This window comes from Zootoca vivipara, chromosome 13, assembly GCF_963506605.1.
Source record: "Zootoca vivipara chromosome 13, rZooViv1.1, whole genome shotgun sequence".
NCBI lineage: Eukaryota > Metazoa > Chordata > Lepidosauria > Squamata > Lacertidae > Zootoca > Zootoca vivipara.
Window position 1 is genome coordinate 10711089 of NC_083288.1, and position 16627 is coordinate 10727715.

At 43.8% G+C, this 16627-nt stretch overlaps 1 protein-coding gene across 4 annotated transcripts in view; it reads right to left on the reverse strand.

Annotated features, from left to right (window-relative positions):
• Positions 1 to 15188, reverse strand: part of MARCHF10 (membrane associated ring-CH-type finger 10) — a 30434-nt gene extending 15246 nt beyond the window's left edge. The window contains exons 1-6 of one of the 4 annotated variants that reach the window (XM_035136407.2): positions 15124 to 15188; positions 13011 to 13095; positions 6149 to 6254; positions 5404 to 5559; positions 2725 to 2902; positions 922 to 1071 (exon numbers count right to left, since the gene is read on the reverse strand). In XM_035136407.2, the coding sequence (XP_034992298.1) occupies positions 922 to 1071; positions 2725 to 2902; positions 5404 to 5559; positions 6149 to 6235 (571 nt within the window). In that variant the 5' untranslated portion in view covers positions 6236 to 6254; positions 13011 to 13095; positions 15124 to 15188. Of the gene's footprint in view, positions 1 to 921; positions 1072 to 2724; positions 2906 to 5403; positions 5560 to 6148; positions 6255 to 13010; positions 13096 to 14763; positions 15093 to 15123 lie in introns of those variants that run through there. The other 3 variants (XM_035136406.2, XM_060282286.1, XM_060282287.1) reach the window with 3 other exon arrangements.
• Positions 15189 to 16627: the final 1439 nt, after the last annotated feature.

Here is a 16627-nt window from a genome sequence, read left to right on the forward strand (position 1 = left end):
TTGCCTTAAATAAACCATTCTGTTTGCCTCCTGCAAAATAAAAAATGAAAAATGGCTGTGTACAGATGATTAGTGATACAAAAAAGTGATGCCTTATTCTTATTAGCTCTGATTCAGAATCAGTAGTTTAGGAACTGTACAAAAGGGGGCCAACAAAGAGCCACAATTGAAGGGGGCGGGTGGAAGCCTGTTTCACTTGTTTTAGCAGCTTCCAATAGTAGCTGCTTGCCCATTAATCATTGTAAGTACAGTAGTACCTTGGGTTACAAACACTTTGGGTTACAGACTCCGCTTACCCGGAAGTAGTACCTTGGGTTAAGAATTTTACCTCAGGATGAGAACAGAAATTGCGTGCCAGCGGTGCGGCGGCAGTGGGAGACCCTATTAGCTAAAGTGGTACCTCAGGTTAAGAACAGTTTCAGGTTAAGCACGGACCTCCAGAATGAATTAAGTACATAACCAGAGGTACCACTGTACCTGCATGTGTGTGTTTGTGTATACAGAGACAGACAGACAGACAGACACATGGCAGTGAGAACAATCTAAGCCCCATTCCATGGAGAGACTTCTTGTTCTCCTCTCTACATACATGGTAGATCCCCACTGCATGCACGGAGCTTTTCCTTGTCCACAGACGAGGCCTTTGTATCACTGGCGCTCCATGCACACTTTTCGACCAGCTGAGCTGTGATCTCTCAAACCAATTCAACAAAAGGCCAACATCAAGGTGCAGCAGCTTTGATGTTTAAACCAAACTCTCCTTTGAATTCAATCTAAACAACTTCATCTTCAGTCAGGGGAGAACTCACTCACATAATAGTTCCACATATGCCATGAAACAAAGATGGCGCTCTGGACCAGGGATGACTTCTATAAACAGGAGGTATAAACTTAATGCAATGCGGAAAAAGAGTTTCTCACCAGCACTCTTGGTAGTCTTTGCTATTCCGTGCAGCACTGGTGTTTTCCTCCCTCTTGCTTCCACTCTTTTCATATTCTCAGTGTCTGTGTTTTCCAGAAAACTTCTCTGGTTCAATCGCTGTCTTCTTGATAAAATTGGCTTCTGGAAAGCTGATAAACATTGTTTTAGGCAAAAAAAATTTTTAAGGAACCTCTGGCTCATGAATTATGGGTCCACGGAGACTAAGTTGTAAGAGAGCACAATATATGAGACTGCATAACATTTGCACATGGGACACGGCACAGGGAGTACATGTCTTAGCTTGCACTTTCTATGTGTAAAACTTCACTTTCTGTGAGTGAATTTGTAAGGACTTGAAACTGTTCTCTTAAACCAACTGTGCTTTCTAAATCCTGGGTGTTTATTTCCTCCCTGCATAGTAATGCTAAAACAGAGGGGCAAGGTGTGTGGTGGTGGTGGTGGTGGGGAGATAACTGACATGGCATGTAGAAGAATAGGGTATGTTTCATAACTATTCTTTTTTGCTACCTCTTCCCCAAGGTGAGAGACTCTTTCTTTAAGGTAAGGGGGTGGAAGGCAGCAGAAGGTAGGGCGGGGGCAGCCTGTGAGTACAGTTGAGAAAAGCTTGTTCGAGACAGGCTGTCCACCTCAATTGTGTTCACTCTCTGTAACACAGTCAAGTTCCACTGCTTCAAATTTCCTACCCATCCCTAATCACAATTACACAATGAAATGAAACACTCATGTCAAACAGCACAGCAGTAAAAATCAATACTATCCCAGCCTTAAAACAAATAAACTGATCAATCTAGAGCAGTGTTTCTCAACCAGTGTGCCTCCAGATGTTTTGGGACTACAACTCCCATCATCCCTAGCTAGCAAGACCAGTGGTCAGGAATGATGGGAGTTGTAGTCCCAAAACATCTGGAGGCACACTGGTTGAGAAACACTGATCTAGAGGACCTGGGTGGATTAAAAGACACTAAAAATAAATAAGGCAATCCTCCCTTGTGAGGGAGTTCTAAAACCTGGACACTGCAATAAAAAGGTCCCATCTCTAGTGATCACCTACCTAACTTCTGGTAGTGATGATGGGGGAGCAGAGAAGAATCCCTGAGGATGAGCACAATACTGTACTTAGGCAAGTTCATGTGGCAGAAGGCCATCCCAGAGGGGTCTCAAACTGTTTGGGGCAGAAGTTGAAACCAAACTTTGATTTGTGCTTGGAAATCCGCTGGGAGGTAGCATACATAAATTTACCACTCCTGGTTGCCAGTTAGCAACCCAATCACCATGTTTTGAAGTATTTGTTGTTTCTGAACGTTCGTCAGGAACAACGCCCTGTGTAATGTACTGCAGCAGTCCATATCAGACGTCCCCAGGGGATGGTTAGCTGTGCCCCAGTTATCTCTGTGCCACCGGCGCAATAGCCTCAGGTGATGAAAGGGGCTTTGCATTTAAGGTTCCACCAAGGAATCCAAAGACAGATCTAACAGCATCTCCAGACTGCAAACCTCCTCCTTCAGAGGGAGCTCAACCCTTCCTACAGCAGGTTGAACAAAATCTTCCAGGTCAGATGAATCTGTCAGCAAGAGCACCTCTGTAACATCTGTATTGTACTGAGCTGGGTTTGGCTGCCTTATTGGATTTGACTCTTTCGACTCCAATCCTTGCCTGCTCACCTAGAAGCCTTCAAATATCTATGCCCTCTCTAGGACCCCTTGAGCTTGCGAACACCACTGGCTCCAGCTCCACACATCCGTTTCTTTCAATTAATAGCTGAGAACTTTCTCCATACACACCTGAAAAATCTTTTTTGGGGCCAGGTCCACTTTTTTCTGTTTTTTTGACGCATGTGCTTGATTTCTGCTTCTGCTTAACAGATGTTTTGTCAATGGCAGGAAATTTAGCTTCTGCTTTGTTCCCAAGAGCCTTTATAGCAGATTTCAGTTCACATCCAGAAGATTCTTCGGAGGAGGTCTGCTAAGGCGAAAGGTAGTTAATTTATTAACAGAATCTATTAACAGAAGCTACATCCCAGTAGAAGAAGCCTCTTATTTAGCCTTTGATGTATAGGAGCTTATTGTGGCTACTCGGTAGTGAATCTCTGTACTAGAAATTCCTGAAGAATTTGGTTTTTGTGAGTACCAGTGAGATCTGACCAGATCCGCATCATCTGCACTAAGGTGCAGATCAAAATGTGGGTGGGTGGGTAGGTATTGTTTTTGCTTGTTACTGTGGTATGTATTTTTGTGTTTTTATATTGTAAACCACACTGGTATCCTCAGATGAAGGGCAGTATAATTTTTTAAAAAAATAATACAATAATAATAATAATAATAATAATATTCATTGGCATTTGCAATTTCTGAATGTTCTGGTACAGTTCTCAGCTCTGAAGGATAGCAAAATACACATTCAAAAGTGTGTTTTGAGATAAAATTTCTTTAAAATACATACTGAAAGTTTATTTTTGTGTGGATTTATTTTACGATGATGATCTCAGGGTCCAGGTAGAGGTGATTCTTGAGGTATTGCAGTCCTAAGCAGTTTAAGGTTTTATAGGTGAAAAACAGCACTTTGAATTGGGCCTGGTAGCTAATTGGCAGCCAACGCAGTCGGTCCAGGATCGGTGTAATATGTTCAAACCATCTTGCCCTGGTGAACAACCTGGCTGCCAAATTCTGCTCCAGCTGAAGTTTCTGAACCATTTTCAGAGGCAAACCTACATACAATGCTTTGCGGTAATTGAACCTAGAGGTTACCAGAGTATAGGCAACAGTAATTAGGCTATCCCTGTCCAGATAGAGGCACAGAAGATCCACCAGTTGATGGAAAGCACTCCATGCCGCTGAGGCCACCTGAGCCTCAAGCGACAGCAAAGGCTCCAGGAGTACTTGCAAGCTACATAACCACTCCTTCGGAGGGAGCGTAACCGTATCACAAGGAGGCAACCTCAAATCTATCTAGGGAACCACCAACTAACAGTGCCTCAGTCTTATCTGGATTGATTGAAATGGATCTAAAATATCAGTTTCCTCCAAGAGCGCCTGGATCTAGTCCACAACCACCTGCTCAAGAACCTTGCCCCAAAAGGAGATAAGCAACTGGCAGGTAGTTACTTAGATTTTCTGAGTCCAGGGAGGGTTTCCTGAGGAGTTGTTGCACCACACCCTCTAGCAAGGAGGTATTAATCACTTCCCTGGTCCAGTCAGCTATCCCCTCCCTGCTAGTTTTTATCAGCCAAGAGAGACAATGGTTCAGAGCACCATGTCCACATCTTTGAGCCTTATGAACTGAAACTCACCCAACACAACAGGACAGCAGAGTCAAGATCCCAGTGGATGCAAGTGATTTTGTCCTCAAAATGCTTTGCAAACAAGTCACAGTGAGCTACCATTGGTTCTACCACCTCCTTCGGGCCAGAATGTAAGGGGCTTCACACTACCCAGAAAAGCTCTACTGGATGGCATAGTGGGGATGCAATGAAGGATCAAAGTATGCCTCTTTTTGCTGCCTTCACTGCCACTAGGTGGGCTCGATGATGAGGCCTCACCAGTGTTCAGTGGCATTCGATCAGATCTTTCCTCCACTCGCATTCAAGCAGAGATAGGCTTGTTTAAGGTTTCACAGTGTGAATAGATTAACTTTTACTCTGCTGCTAGCAGAGGGGTATTAAATTAGGCAAATGTGTGAAATTAGCCTGTTTCATTTTCAAAACTGTACAATGAATGCATTGAAAAATAATGAATGCAGATGTTAAGGAAATAATAAAGGCTTTGCAAAGAGCAGATAAAACAGTAGATACCGTAGATATGTACATTTGCATGCTGGCGTATTGGTTCAGAAGGCAAAGAACAGCTAATTAAGTATATACTAGAGTATTTCTCCAGAAAGTAAACGCTTGATGAAAGCATATGAATAATCACCCAGTCCCCAGGATAAATATAAATGCTATACAGCGCATCTTATTTGTCACAGATACTTACATGGGGAAAAAAATTAGATAACAAATTCCTAGCAGCCATATTTTTTTCTATTGAGCTCCTTTTCCTGATATGTTATTTGTTTAACAACCAGATGGGCTGATGTAGTTCTGAACGCTGGAGTGGCTAGGGGGCATTATCAGATTACTCTTATCTTCTACTTCAGTGATGGCAAACCTATGACACGCGTGTCAGACGTGACACGCAGAGCCCTCACTGCTGGCACGCGCCCCATCAGACCATTCACGCTGTTGTTGTTTTTGGTTTGGTTTGGTTAAATAATTAGTTTTTGGTTTATTAAATACAGTTATATATTACAATTATACATTTTTCTTATTTAAACTATAAATATTGTGAAATTATGGGATTTTTCTCGAAGTGACACACCCACCCGAGTTATGCTCAGTTTTTTGGCGAATTTTGACACACCAAGCTCAAAAGGTTGCCCATCACTGTTCTACTTGATTTTTATCTCTGAAGTTTACAATCAGCTACCTGTCTATTAGTGGGGACTCTGGAAATCCATGGCCTTTCATAAGTACGCACAGCAGAGATGGACGATATACTTGTCTGTCTCAGTTCTTGTCTGGCGTGTTGCTCTCGTTTCTTCTCAGACTGCTCTTTAGTCTGTTCTTGTTTTCTCAGGCAAGCCTAAGAAACAAGCACAACTTTGTCTGAAAAGAGGTTTATGTGAGGGACTTAAACAGTGCCGGATTTACGAATAAGCTAAACAAGCTATAGCTTAGGGCCCCACTCTCTTGGGGGCCCAAAAAAAAAAAAAAAAAAGGAAAAAAATGAATATACATTTCCAAAATATGAGATAAAAAAACAAATAAAATAAAACCTACCTATAACAGCAGTGTTTTGTGTTGTGTATGGATCTATGATGTAAGTAATGGGCCCCACCTGCTAGCCTGCTCCATAAAATATCACTGGTTTGCTCATTTCTATATATAGGATGCCTACATTCTGCATGATCAAATGGCTTTAGATACCTATTAGGTCCATAAATTACCATATAGCATATATTCAACACAAAAAACAGCGACAATTTGTTGTTGACAAAGGACAGCTGGACATATAAAGGGCCCCATTACCTTCAGGAGCTTAGGGCCTCATCAAACCTAAATCCGGCCCTGAACTTAAATGATGGTGCACCTGATGAAGTTACCCTCATCCCTGGTAGCTTTGTGTTTATGTTCTTCATGAAAATGGCAACACAGTGGATAAACGGCCCTACCTGATACTCTGAATCCATCTTGTGCTGCATCTCTCTCAGGTACTGAGCATCACTGATAAACTTCTGTCTTTCTTTTGCTTCGTACATGGCAGTACTTCAGGAAAACCTACAGATAAAACAGACTGTCACAAAGCAAGTGTTGATCTTAGGGCATTCTCTACCCTTCTGATTACGATGGGATACAAAAGCAGCTCCCAAACCAGTAAGCTGATGTTATCCTTTAAACTTTTGGAAGCTAGCCACCAGATTCCTATTTAAACCAGAAAGGAAGCCCAACCTAAAATATAGCAATATTGGTAGGGTGCTTAGTGGTAGTTTAAGGCTTAGAGATGGAGGGTGAATCAAAACCAATTTAAAAGAAAAAAATATGAGCTTGCAGTCTTTCACAGATGCATACACACACTAAAGCACAAAGCAGGGAAATCACATGCACATTATTTCCTTATCTGAAAATAGTAATCTAGCTTTTGAAAGAAGTTACAAGGTGCATAATTACAGGATTCAGGTCAGTTCCAGGAATCAGCTCTGACCTGTAAATCCACAAGCTACAACTTGAGGCCAAAAGACTCAGTAGACACAACCTACAGCAAAAATATAAATATAAATATTCCAACCCACCCCCTCTAATTGCTTGATTTTTAAGAAAGGCCATGTTTGGGAGAGTGGCTGACCTTTTTAAAAAAACCTTGTTATTTCCTGAGCCAATATTTAGCTGGTTCCCAATGGGCAGTAAAATCAATTATCTCTAGCTCTAAACCTTCATTAATACAGTATGTTGATGTCAGGTTAGCAAAGGGCCAAACTTAATTTCCTAAATAAGATTGTAAATCTAATGGCTGTCTGGGCTAACACTTCAAAGAACGAGGTGAACTATCAAGATTAGGGGAGGGGAATCTTTTTTCTCTTGAGGGCCACATTTCCATGGGGAGATTCTATCGCTTGCATTCAGGCTGGTGGTGGGTGGGGCTGGAGCCAAAAGTGGAGAGGATAGCCCTTTGCTCTCTGTTTCTGCTACTCCTCCACCCACTTTGTCTCTGCCACTCCCCTTTCCCCTTCTTTGATGCCAACATGAAATGAGGCTCCTAGCTCTAGACTGCCCACTAGTGATCAAGATAAAGTGTTTTTAACGTGGCATTTTAAATTGTTGTAATTTGCCATGCGACCTTAGGGTGAACAGCGGGTAATAAATTAAATTAATAATGATCATAGTGATGATAATTAATAATAAATGGAAGGTGACTATCAATTTTGCAAGGTAAAATACATTTAGCAAATACTTATCAAAGATTACCCAGAGTGATATCCCAGACAACAGAAGGCAGGTAATTTGATCGACTCCATATTCTCTAGGGCATCATTTTAAAAACAGGTAAGGTTGAAAAGGATGCTGCTGTTTGGCTCCAAGCAGAACAAACCTTATTTTTTACAATTAGAGTTTGTTTGTTTTTAATATAAAGAAAAACAAATTATTATCTATACAGTACTGTCACATGGGTAGATGCATAAATTATACTATTTAATGCAGTGCTTTTTTTCTTTAAAAAAATGTTTAGGGGTACTCTCATTTTCCTACTCATATTGAAATACTGCCCCTCAATAGGGCCAAACTTAGATTCACAAAATGTTTAGGGGTATGCGTACCCCTACGTACCCCCCAGAAAAAAAGCACTGATTTAATGTATCTATGTCACAGCATAGAAGTATTAAGAGTAACACAGTGAATATAAAACTACTTCTTTTCAACTCTGCCAAATAATTTATACATCTTGTAATTTATCCTCACAGCAAATGCAATGCGGGCAGAGAGAAAGCAATTCTGATTTTTTACTTATTAAAACAATGTAGACTGCCTCCCATTTAAGGAATCCTGAAGCAATTCGCCCAATAAAATTCCAATACTAAAATGTTAAAGATATATAAAAATCAAATAAAGATTAAAATACACAATCTATCTAAATAAAATCAACATCAAACCATAAGCAATGTCAAGGACATGCACAATACGTGTTCTTAGCAGTCTTTAGCATCGTACTCTGGGTGCTTCCCATGTAGCAGTGGGAAGAGGGTATTCCAAAGAGAAGGGCTCTATTTGTTGCTTCTGTGTCACTGCTTACAGAGAAGGCCTGTTTCTAAGTCAGGCTAATGCTGTACCTGTATACGATTTATAAGAGAATGAACACAAAATGTCATTTCGTCCCAGGGACTTGCAACTTAATTGCCAATGACCATGGCTGTGATATCCCTCGAATGGTATCAGCAACTATAACACCACCAACATTGTTCATTACACAACTGTTATGCGGCAATTTTTAGTGATGCCTTTAAGTCTCAATAATACCACATGAGAACAATATCCAGACACTGGCACCAAGCTAGAGCAAGAATGCTCTCAACTGAATCATCTGTTTACTTAGGAACTTTTTTACAATCTCACAAGCCAATTCCTGGCTTTGGGATAATCTGTGGTGTTTGCAGGGATTCCTGTGGTTCATTGCTAGTCTTAGACTTGTTCAGCTTCAGCTCATTTCTGCTGCTTTCTGTCAGCTTTTCCCAGCTGGACACTCTTCATTCCCTAGATAATCAAATTATCATTTTGTTGGGTTCCTGGACGCATTGGGGTTAAAAGTGGCAAATGAGTTGCCCAGGCTGCCTGGATGGCAATTTATCTTGCCACCAAGCATACAGGGATCACGTTCAGCGGTTTTTTACCAACATTTTCAAATCTAAACTGATGGCATAGCGGAAAATCTGTGGGAAAGCCAGAACGACCATAAATTAACTGTGTTCTTAAAGCAATATTCGGATTGTGGCCACAGAGGGCAGTTGTCCTAGTTCAGCTACGTATTTGACATGCAATCCATATTCACCAGCAACTGATGGGGGAGGCCTTACCAGAATGTAAATTTCAACCAACTTTTCTGTAGTCTCAGCTCCCTGATACTTGTCCCTAACAGGGCTTTTTATGTGGTAGCCCCAGATTGTGGAACTCCCAAGTTTTGTTCACCAGGCACCTGCATTGTTATTTTGTAAGGTACCTTGTAAAATCTACCCTCTTCTCTCTAGCATAGATTGGCAACCAAGAAGTCTCAGTATCAAAACTGGGTCTGAAACCATTCTGAAATGGATCCACGTTATTAGTTTCATTTAAAAGTGTATTCAGTTCATCAGCCACCATCAGTTTGAATACTATGCCCACTCCCAGGAATATATGAAACTGTCATATTATTAACTAGGTCGGTAGGGTTTTCTAAAATGTGTTTGCCTCTGTCAAAGAAGGGGAAAGATCTCCTCTGACAAAGATGCTCTTTCTACCATGCTAATAAGGCTAGCCAATGTCCAATGACTTACTATTCATTAGCCAACAAGGGCAAGAGTCAAGAAGGCATATTATGGCTCAGACTTCTTCAAGCACATGTCTGCCTAAGAAGATAAAAAGCAGACCTTCCTGTATGTTTCATAATCCCTGCCTTAAGTTTGAACTGACATTTACATAGCTCAGGCTAAGTGACTGGAAGTCCTGAAAATACAGCCATACTGTGACAAGGCCTTTGAGACCAAAGAACAAATATCAAATTGCATCCCCCCGTTTCCATAAATCAGCGTTTCTCAACTGCTGTTCCGCGGCACACTAGTGTGCCGCGAGACGCTGGCTGATGTGCCGCGACGTGCGGCGACGAGAAGGGCGATTTTGCAGCTGCAAACTCCACCTCCCTGGGCGTCCTATTTCTTTGCCCCTTCTAGTTTCCACAGACCAATCAGCTTTCATTATTTCCATTTTCCCCATGCCTCACGTGACAGGATCATCCCAGAATCCTTTAGCCAAGATGGCAGCCCCCAGCAGCTAATAGTGCCGCACGTGTGTCTCTTTTTTGGAAAATCGAGCGGACTTCAAGTAGCTACTTTTAAAATATTCAATCTCCATCATTCAAAAGGTAGTTTGTTGCTAATTCACGGAGGCATGAAGACCAAATCGTCCTCTCACAAGTCCGAGAACACGCACAGGGTAAGATACGGGACGGCGGGGTCGGGTGGGGTGGATCAGAAACCCGGATCTTTTAAGAACTCGGCAGCGCTGACCCGCCGGAAAGCAATATTTGGCAAGTGTTTCTTACAGTCATAATTATAATATAGGGCGGCACAGAGTTAATTTTTTAAACTTTTTTAATGGTGGTGTGCCTCGTGATTTTTTTCACGGAACAAGTGTGCCGTGGCCCAAAAACATTAACACATATTTGTAAGGTCTTTGCTTACTTAAAATGAAACACAGTAAAAAATAAAACCCTCTCTGGCATTATTTTGAAATGAAACATTAGCTCATTGGCAAGAAACATTCAGATTGACAAAGAGTTCAGAACTAAAATAACTGCCATGTCCTAGACTCCTGTTTAGGTAAAGTGATATTAAGATTTTCCTTTATTAATTGAAACTCAAAAGATTAGGTGTTATAAAATGTACTTTTGTGTACATGACCCAGTAAACAAAAATACACGTGAAAGCAGGTTTCTCCACATAGAACTGGACCAAAAACTTAATAGCACATGTGCAATCCTATGGCTTTACTCCCTGAGATACCTGTACCTATGTAGTATCCCATGGGATTCCATATGGTAACCTATGAACAACTGCAGGGCAATCCTATGTATGCTACTCATATGTAAGTTCCAGAGTTCAACGATGCTCGTTCCCAGGAAAGTGGGTATGGTATTGCAGCAGTTAGTCACTGTTTCTTGGTGGTGTACAACCTTCTGCTGATCTCATGCTTCTCTAAGTCAGAGCCACAATGCTGTGATACTAAGATAATTTAGAAATGAAAAATGCGTAACCAAAAATATTTCCTCCACTTCAAGCAACTCTGGAAAAGCAAACCATTCATCCATTCTCCTTCACCTTATTTCAGTTCCACACAATAAGGGTCATCGTTTGTTAATGGATGCTGGAACATCTGCAATTCATTATTTGTTCCAATTTGCTTTTCTGTGCTCCTTAAACCAGTGGTGTTCAACCAGTGCGCTGTGGCACCCTGTGGTGCCTTGAATGATGGCCAGGGGTGCATGGGCGTACCCAGGAACAAATCTAGGGGGGGCAAGCCATGGTCGTCCAGGTTGTGACATTTCAGCACGGAAAAGGCGAATGAAACCAAAATTTTATTATATATAATTATAGCAGTGTTTTATTACGGTAGTTATTACAATTATTTGCTTGAATTTTTTTTAAAAAATTATTCTAATTACATGTCTTATACTAATATCATTTTTCTTGGGTTTGAAGAAAATGTTGAGGTTTGTTTGGTGCGGCCTTTTTACGTACCTGGACTAAACAAACTGACAGTTGTGTGGTATAGTAATGCATATACAGTCCTGCCACCATGTACACTGGTTAAAGCAGACTACTGTGCTACACAAACTCTTCACCAGGAACAAAACTGAATTCAATAACCACATCTTTTAAAGATGTAGGAAAATTAAGGAGTACTCTCACCGGAAGAGAGTATGGTAGGGTGCCCCTCTTTCCCTCAGAAAATGTTGAAGATTATGGTGTTAAGCGACCCCCAAGCTACATGTCCTCCTGGTGGTCATCTAGTCCCGCCCCCTGTAATGCAAGAACATGCACCTATCCCATATGGGGATTGGGCCTGCAAAAATTTGGCTTTATCAGCACTACTATCCTGCCAACCAATAATATGCAGCTTGCCCAAACGGGGATTGAACCTGCATCATAGGGGTTATCAGCACTATTATCCTGTCAACCCAGGAATAGTGCCTCAAAGTTTGGATGGGACCCTGGGGGTCATCTAGTCCAACCCCCTGTACCGCAATAATATGCAGCTTTCTCATATGGTGAAAGAGCAATTGCCAAAACAAATCTGATAAAAGGGGCCCGAGGCTATGCACAAAGAGGGGGTAGGGTAGGATTAGGCTACGAACTGCTGGCTACGAACTGCCAAGCCCTTAAGCAGCAGTTCAGCCCAACACAGGACTGCACAGCGATCAGGGAAACAAAGAAACTAGGATTAGAGTGATTTAGCTGCTGGCTAGAAAGGGACGTAGAGGGAACCTTTACGATGCAAAAACCAACAGAGGTGACCCAGCAATCCTTCCCTGTCCCAGGGAATGGTCCACACTGAGGATGAACACTGCAACTCTGCTCTCCGCTGCCGGCTGTTTTTTTGGCTGCGTGGGAGCTTCCCCCCCCCTTTTTTTGCTTCTCTAGGGAGGGGCAGCTGCACCCCCCTGCCCCATGCTGGGTACACCCATGCAGGGGTGCCAAGGGCAACACTGGCCTCTGTCCCTCTTACCTTCCCTCCCTCCTCTGAGGCCCTCTTGCGTCTCTGCCTCCCAAAGGCTTGCTTGTTGCAGTAGCCCTGGCTACAAGCTTCCCAGGTGCATGGGGCCTGAGGGGCTGGCCAGGGGTTGCTTCCCAGGTCCCTGTGGGGCAGAGTGAGGAGACACTTTTATTTGGGGCAGGGGGTGCAGCTCAGAGACCAGGGGTGGCAGCTGTGGCTGCCCAGAGGACTCCCAAGGAGAAGGGTTCGAAAAGGGGTGAGGGGCTGCCAGCTGTACAGGCAAGGGGTGACCTAACTGGGCCTCCTGAGCCAGAGAAAGAATGTACAGTCATACCTCGGTTTAAGTACGCTTCAGTTTGAGTACTTTCAGTTTAAGTACTCCGCAGACCCGTCTGGAACAGAATAATCCACTTCCCGTTACTTTCAATGGGAAAGTTCACTTCAGCTTAAGTACACTTCAGGTTAAGTACAGACTTCCAGAACCAATTGTGTACTTAAACCGAGGTACCACTGTCGTTGGTCAAGGGAGCCGTGGATCCAAAATGGTTGGAAACCTCTGCCTTACTCTAAAGCACTCACACTCAGGATCACTGCAGCTGCTGTTCCCCTCTCATTGCGGCACTCTACTGTGCAGAATTGGTTCTCTGGAGGCAGGTTTGCCACACTATGTACAACAAAAGGAAAGGGAGGAGGGAGAAGGAAAGGGAAACGGAGAGGGGAGGAAAGGGCATGGAAAAAAAATGAAAGATGATTATTTAAGAAAGAAGGCAGACAGGGCGTTTAAGTCAACCAGGTACTATGGTTCTCTGAAGTCTAAACATTCTGTTTCCCTTGGCATTCCCAGTGACTTAACAATATTCTGAGAACTATGACATGTCACAGGTGGAAACAACTCCCCTAACAGATACTTCTGTCCAGAGTTACTAAACTGAGCAGGATGCTCAATAAACACGGCTATAAGTTGGCCCTAGAGATTACAGCAATGAATAATGCCATGAGAAAAAGACATACCTTTTGCATCTTAAAAATGTGGCTATAACATGCAGGATAACCACACCAAGAACTAGATAAAATTCAAGTTTATAAAGTTTGGAAATTAAGAATATTTGGATAGCATATCTTGAGTCCAAGGAATTTAATTATCATGGGTGCTATCCATTTGGTAACTCAATGCTGGCTAAATTAATACAAGTTTGTAGAAACAGAATAGTTCACCCCTGGTTGCTGTATTGAAAGGTAATTAGTTGCAAAACCACTTTCAATGAGATAGAAATAAATCAGTAGAAGAATTTTACTAGTAAAGAAATTCTCGAAACAATTTTTTTTAAAAAAAAATCCTTCCAGTAGCACCTTAGAGACCAACTAAGTTTGTCATTTGTATGAGCTTTTGTGTGCATCACACTAGTAGAAAAAGACATTATGGCAGCCATGGGTAGCAGAGTTTATGGTACAGTGGAGAGGATTTGGGGTCACTAACTTTGCCAAAGAAGCAGGAGGTGCAAGTCTCTCTTTAACCCTGCATACAACTGAGGCTGGGGGGGGGGGGGGAGAGGCACTCAGACTGAGGGATGCATCTAGAGAGGCGCTTATTGTGGAACCATAACACCTAACCCCCTCTTCCCTTTAACCAAGTTTCACCTTTCCCAAAGAAAACCCGGTTTGTTAAAAAGCTGTTGTGAGCTACCCTTTTGCAACATCTCCAGGACCCATTTGTGATATGAAACATCCTAAGTGAGGACACCTAGGCATATTAAGAGAACCGCTGATTGTGCTAATATTTTACAGAACAGAGTTGCAGGGAGAGCCAGAGGTGGGGAGGAAGAGGATGTCCAAGATGCTTAGAAGATGGGAAGGCAAGTCTGTCCTGTCGCTCCCCTCAAATTGGGAAGGGGATAGGGTCTCCCTCACATATATAAGAAAAATAAAAAATGGCTGCGTAAAAAACATTTTATATAATATAGGGGAAATGTGTAATTTGGACCAGAGGCTGCTCCCCAGCAGGGTGTATCTCGTGTGTGTGTGTGCACGCGCGTGTGCGCGCACGAGCACGCCTGTGTCTTTCTCTCTGTGTATGTGTGTGTGCCTGTGTCTGTCTGTATGTGTCTGTGTCTCTGTGTGTCTGTTTGTGTGCATGCGTGTCTGTCTGTCTGTGAGTGTGTGTCGTTGTGTGTGTGAGTGAGTGTGTGCCAGTCTGTTTTTTTGTGTGTCTCTCTCTGTGTGTGTCTGTGTTTTAGTCTCTCTCTCTCTCTCTCTCTCTCTCTCTCTCTCTCTCTCTCTCTCTCTCTCTCTCTCTCTCTCTCTGTGGGTGTGTGGTGCACCTGCTTGTGCCCACCTGTGCCTGGGTCTTCTTCCCTCTGCAAAAAGGGGGAGCCACCACCAACATGACCATGGGGAGAAGAGACCTCCCCCTTAGCCGCCTCCCCAGAGGAGGAGGAGGTCGGGTTAAAGCCGTGCAGATTTAAGAAGGAAACCCGGGCGCCACCCACTTCTCCCCGCGACGGAGAGGCCCTTCCCTCCTCGCAGATGAGTGGGGGGGGAGGCAGAGTCAGTGTCTCCAATAGACGGGAATGGGGGCGAATATTTCCCGCGTTTGCCCCGCAAACGGGCTGACGAAGGGGAATTAGTGTGGGGGTGTCGGTTAACTCCCCCCCGCCCCACCCCAAGGGGAGCCCCTCCTTCCCTCCCCCCTCACCTTTCCTTTCCCCCGCTGCCGCCCTCACGCGCGCTCTCCTCCCTCCCAAAGCGCCGGCGGGCAGCGTCTCTCCCGTTTCCCTAGCAACCTCCACGGTTCCGGTTGGGAGGGGGCGGGGAGGAGTACGCACGCACGCGCGGGCCGGCGAGCGAGCAGGCGCGCTCCCTCCCGGCGTCAATACAGTACGTGAAAGCAGCACAGAGAGCTAGGAAAAACAAGAGAGCGGCGAGTCTGTCTGATAGGACTGCCGAGTTCACGTGGCATGAACATTATTCTTAGAATCATAAAATTATAGAGTTGGAAGAGACCACAAGGGCCATCCAGTCCAACCCCCTGCCAAGCAGGAAACACCATCAAAGCATTCCTGACATGGGCGTCAAGCAAGCCTCCGCTTAAAGACCTCCAAAGAAGGAGACTCCACCACACTCCTTGGCAGCAAATTCCACAGCAAATTCTTATTCTTATTCAGGCCTCCCATGTGCAAACTGCCCTAACTATAATGCTGTTACTATTAAGACACGTACCTGGGAAGAAATCCGCACTGAACTCTGTGGGACAATATTTCTAGACACGTGTAGGGATACTCTGTAATAAGGTAAAGGTAAAGGGACCCCTGACCATTAGGTCCAGTCGTGACCGACACTCGGGTTGCGGCGCTCATCTTGCATTATTGGCCAAGGGAGCCGGCGTACAGCTTCCAGGTCATGTGGCCAGCATGACTAAGCAAGCCGCTTCTGGCGAACCAGAGCAGTGCACGGAAACGCCGTTTACCTTCCCGCTGTAGCAGGAAGTACTGTATTTATCTACTTGCACTTTGACGTGCTTTCGAACTGCTATGTTGGCAGGAGCTGGGACAGAGCAACGGGAGCTCACCTCATCGTGGGGATTTGAACCGCCGCGTCCCACTCTGTTATAAACCAGTGGAATAATACTTTGTTTTGTTTTGTTTGGGTGTGATGGGGCAACGGTGTGTCCGTCTGAAAACAATGTTTATTATTTGTTGGTCTGTGGTAAATTCATATACCGCCCTTCGTCTGTGCACCATAGGGCGGTCTAAAGTATAGAAACACAAAAATACATCAACAAACAATAACTCCGGAATCCACCACACAGAGGGAGCTTTAAAGGCCATAGATTGTGTAATTAGCCAAAGACCTGGGAGAAGAGGGATGTTTTCGCCCAGCACCTAAAGACATGTAATTAAGACACCAGGTGAGCATCCTCGGGGAGAGCACCCCGCAAGCAGGGAGCCACTGCATAAAAGACCCCGCTCTTGTGTTGCCACCCTCTGACTCTCTTGTGGAGGGGGCACGGTGTCTCAGTGTCTTCATTATGTAAACTAGTACTAATCTGTCAACATAATATTGTATTATACCTTGTAATTGTCATTCGCATCCTTCGGTCTTGAGAGACAGTGTGGAAGGGAGTGCGCCATCGGGGGGGGGGGTGAAGTCAAACCATTGGAGAGTTACAGCGCCTGCTGCAGCTGCAGAAACCCATACAG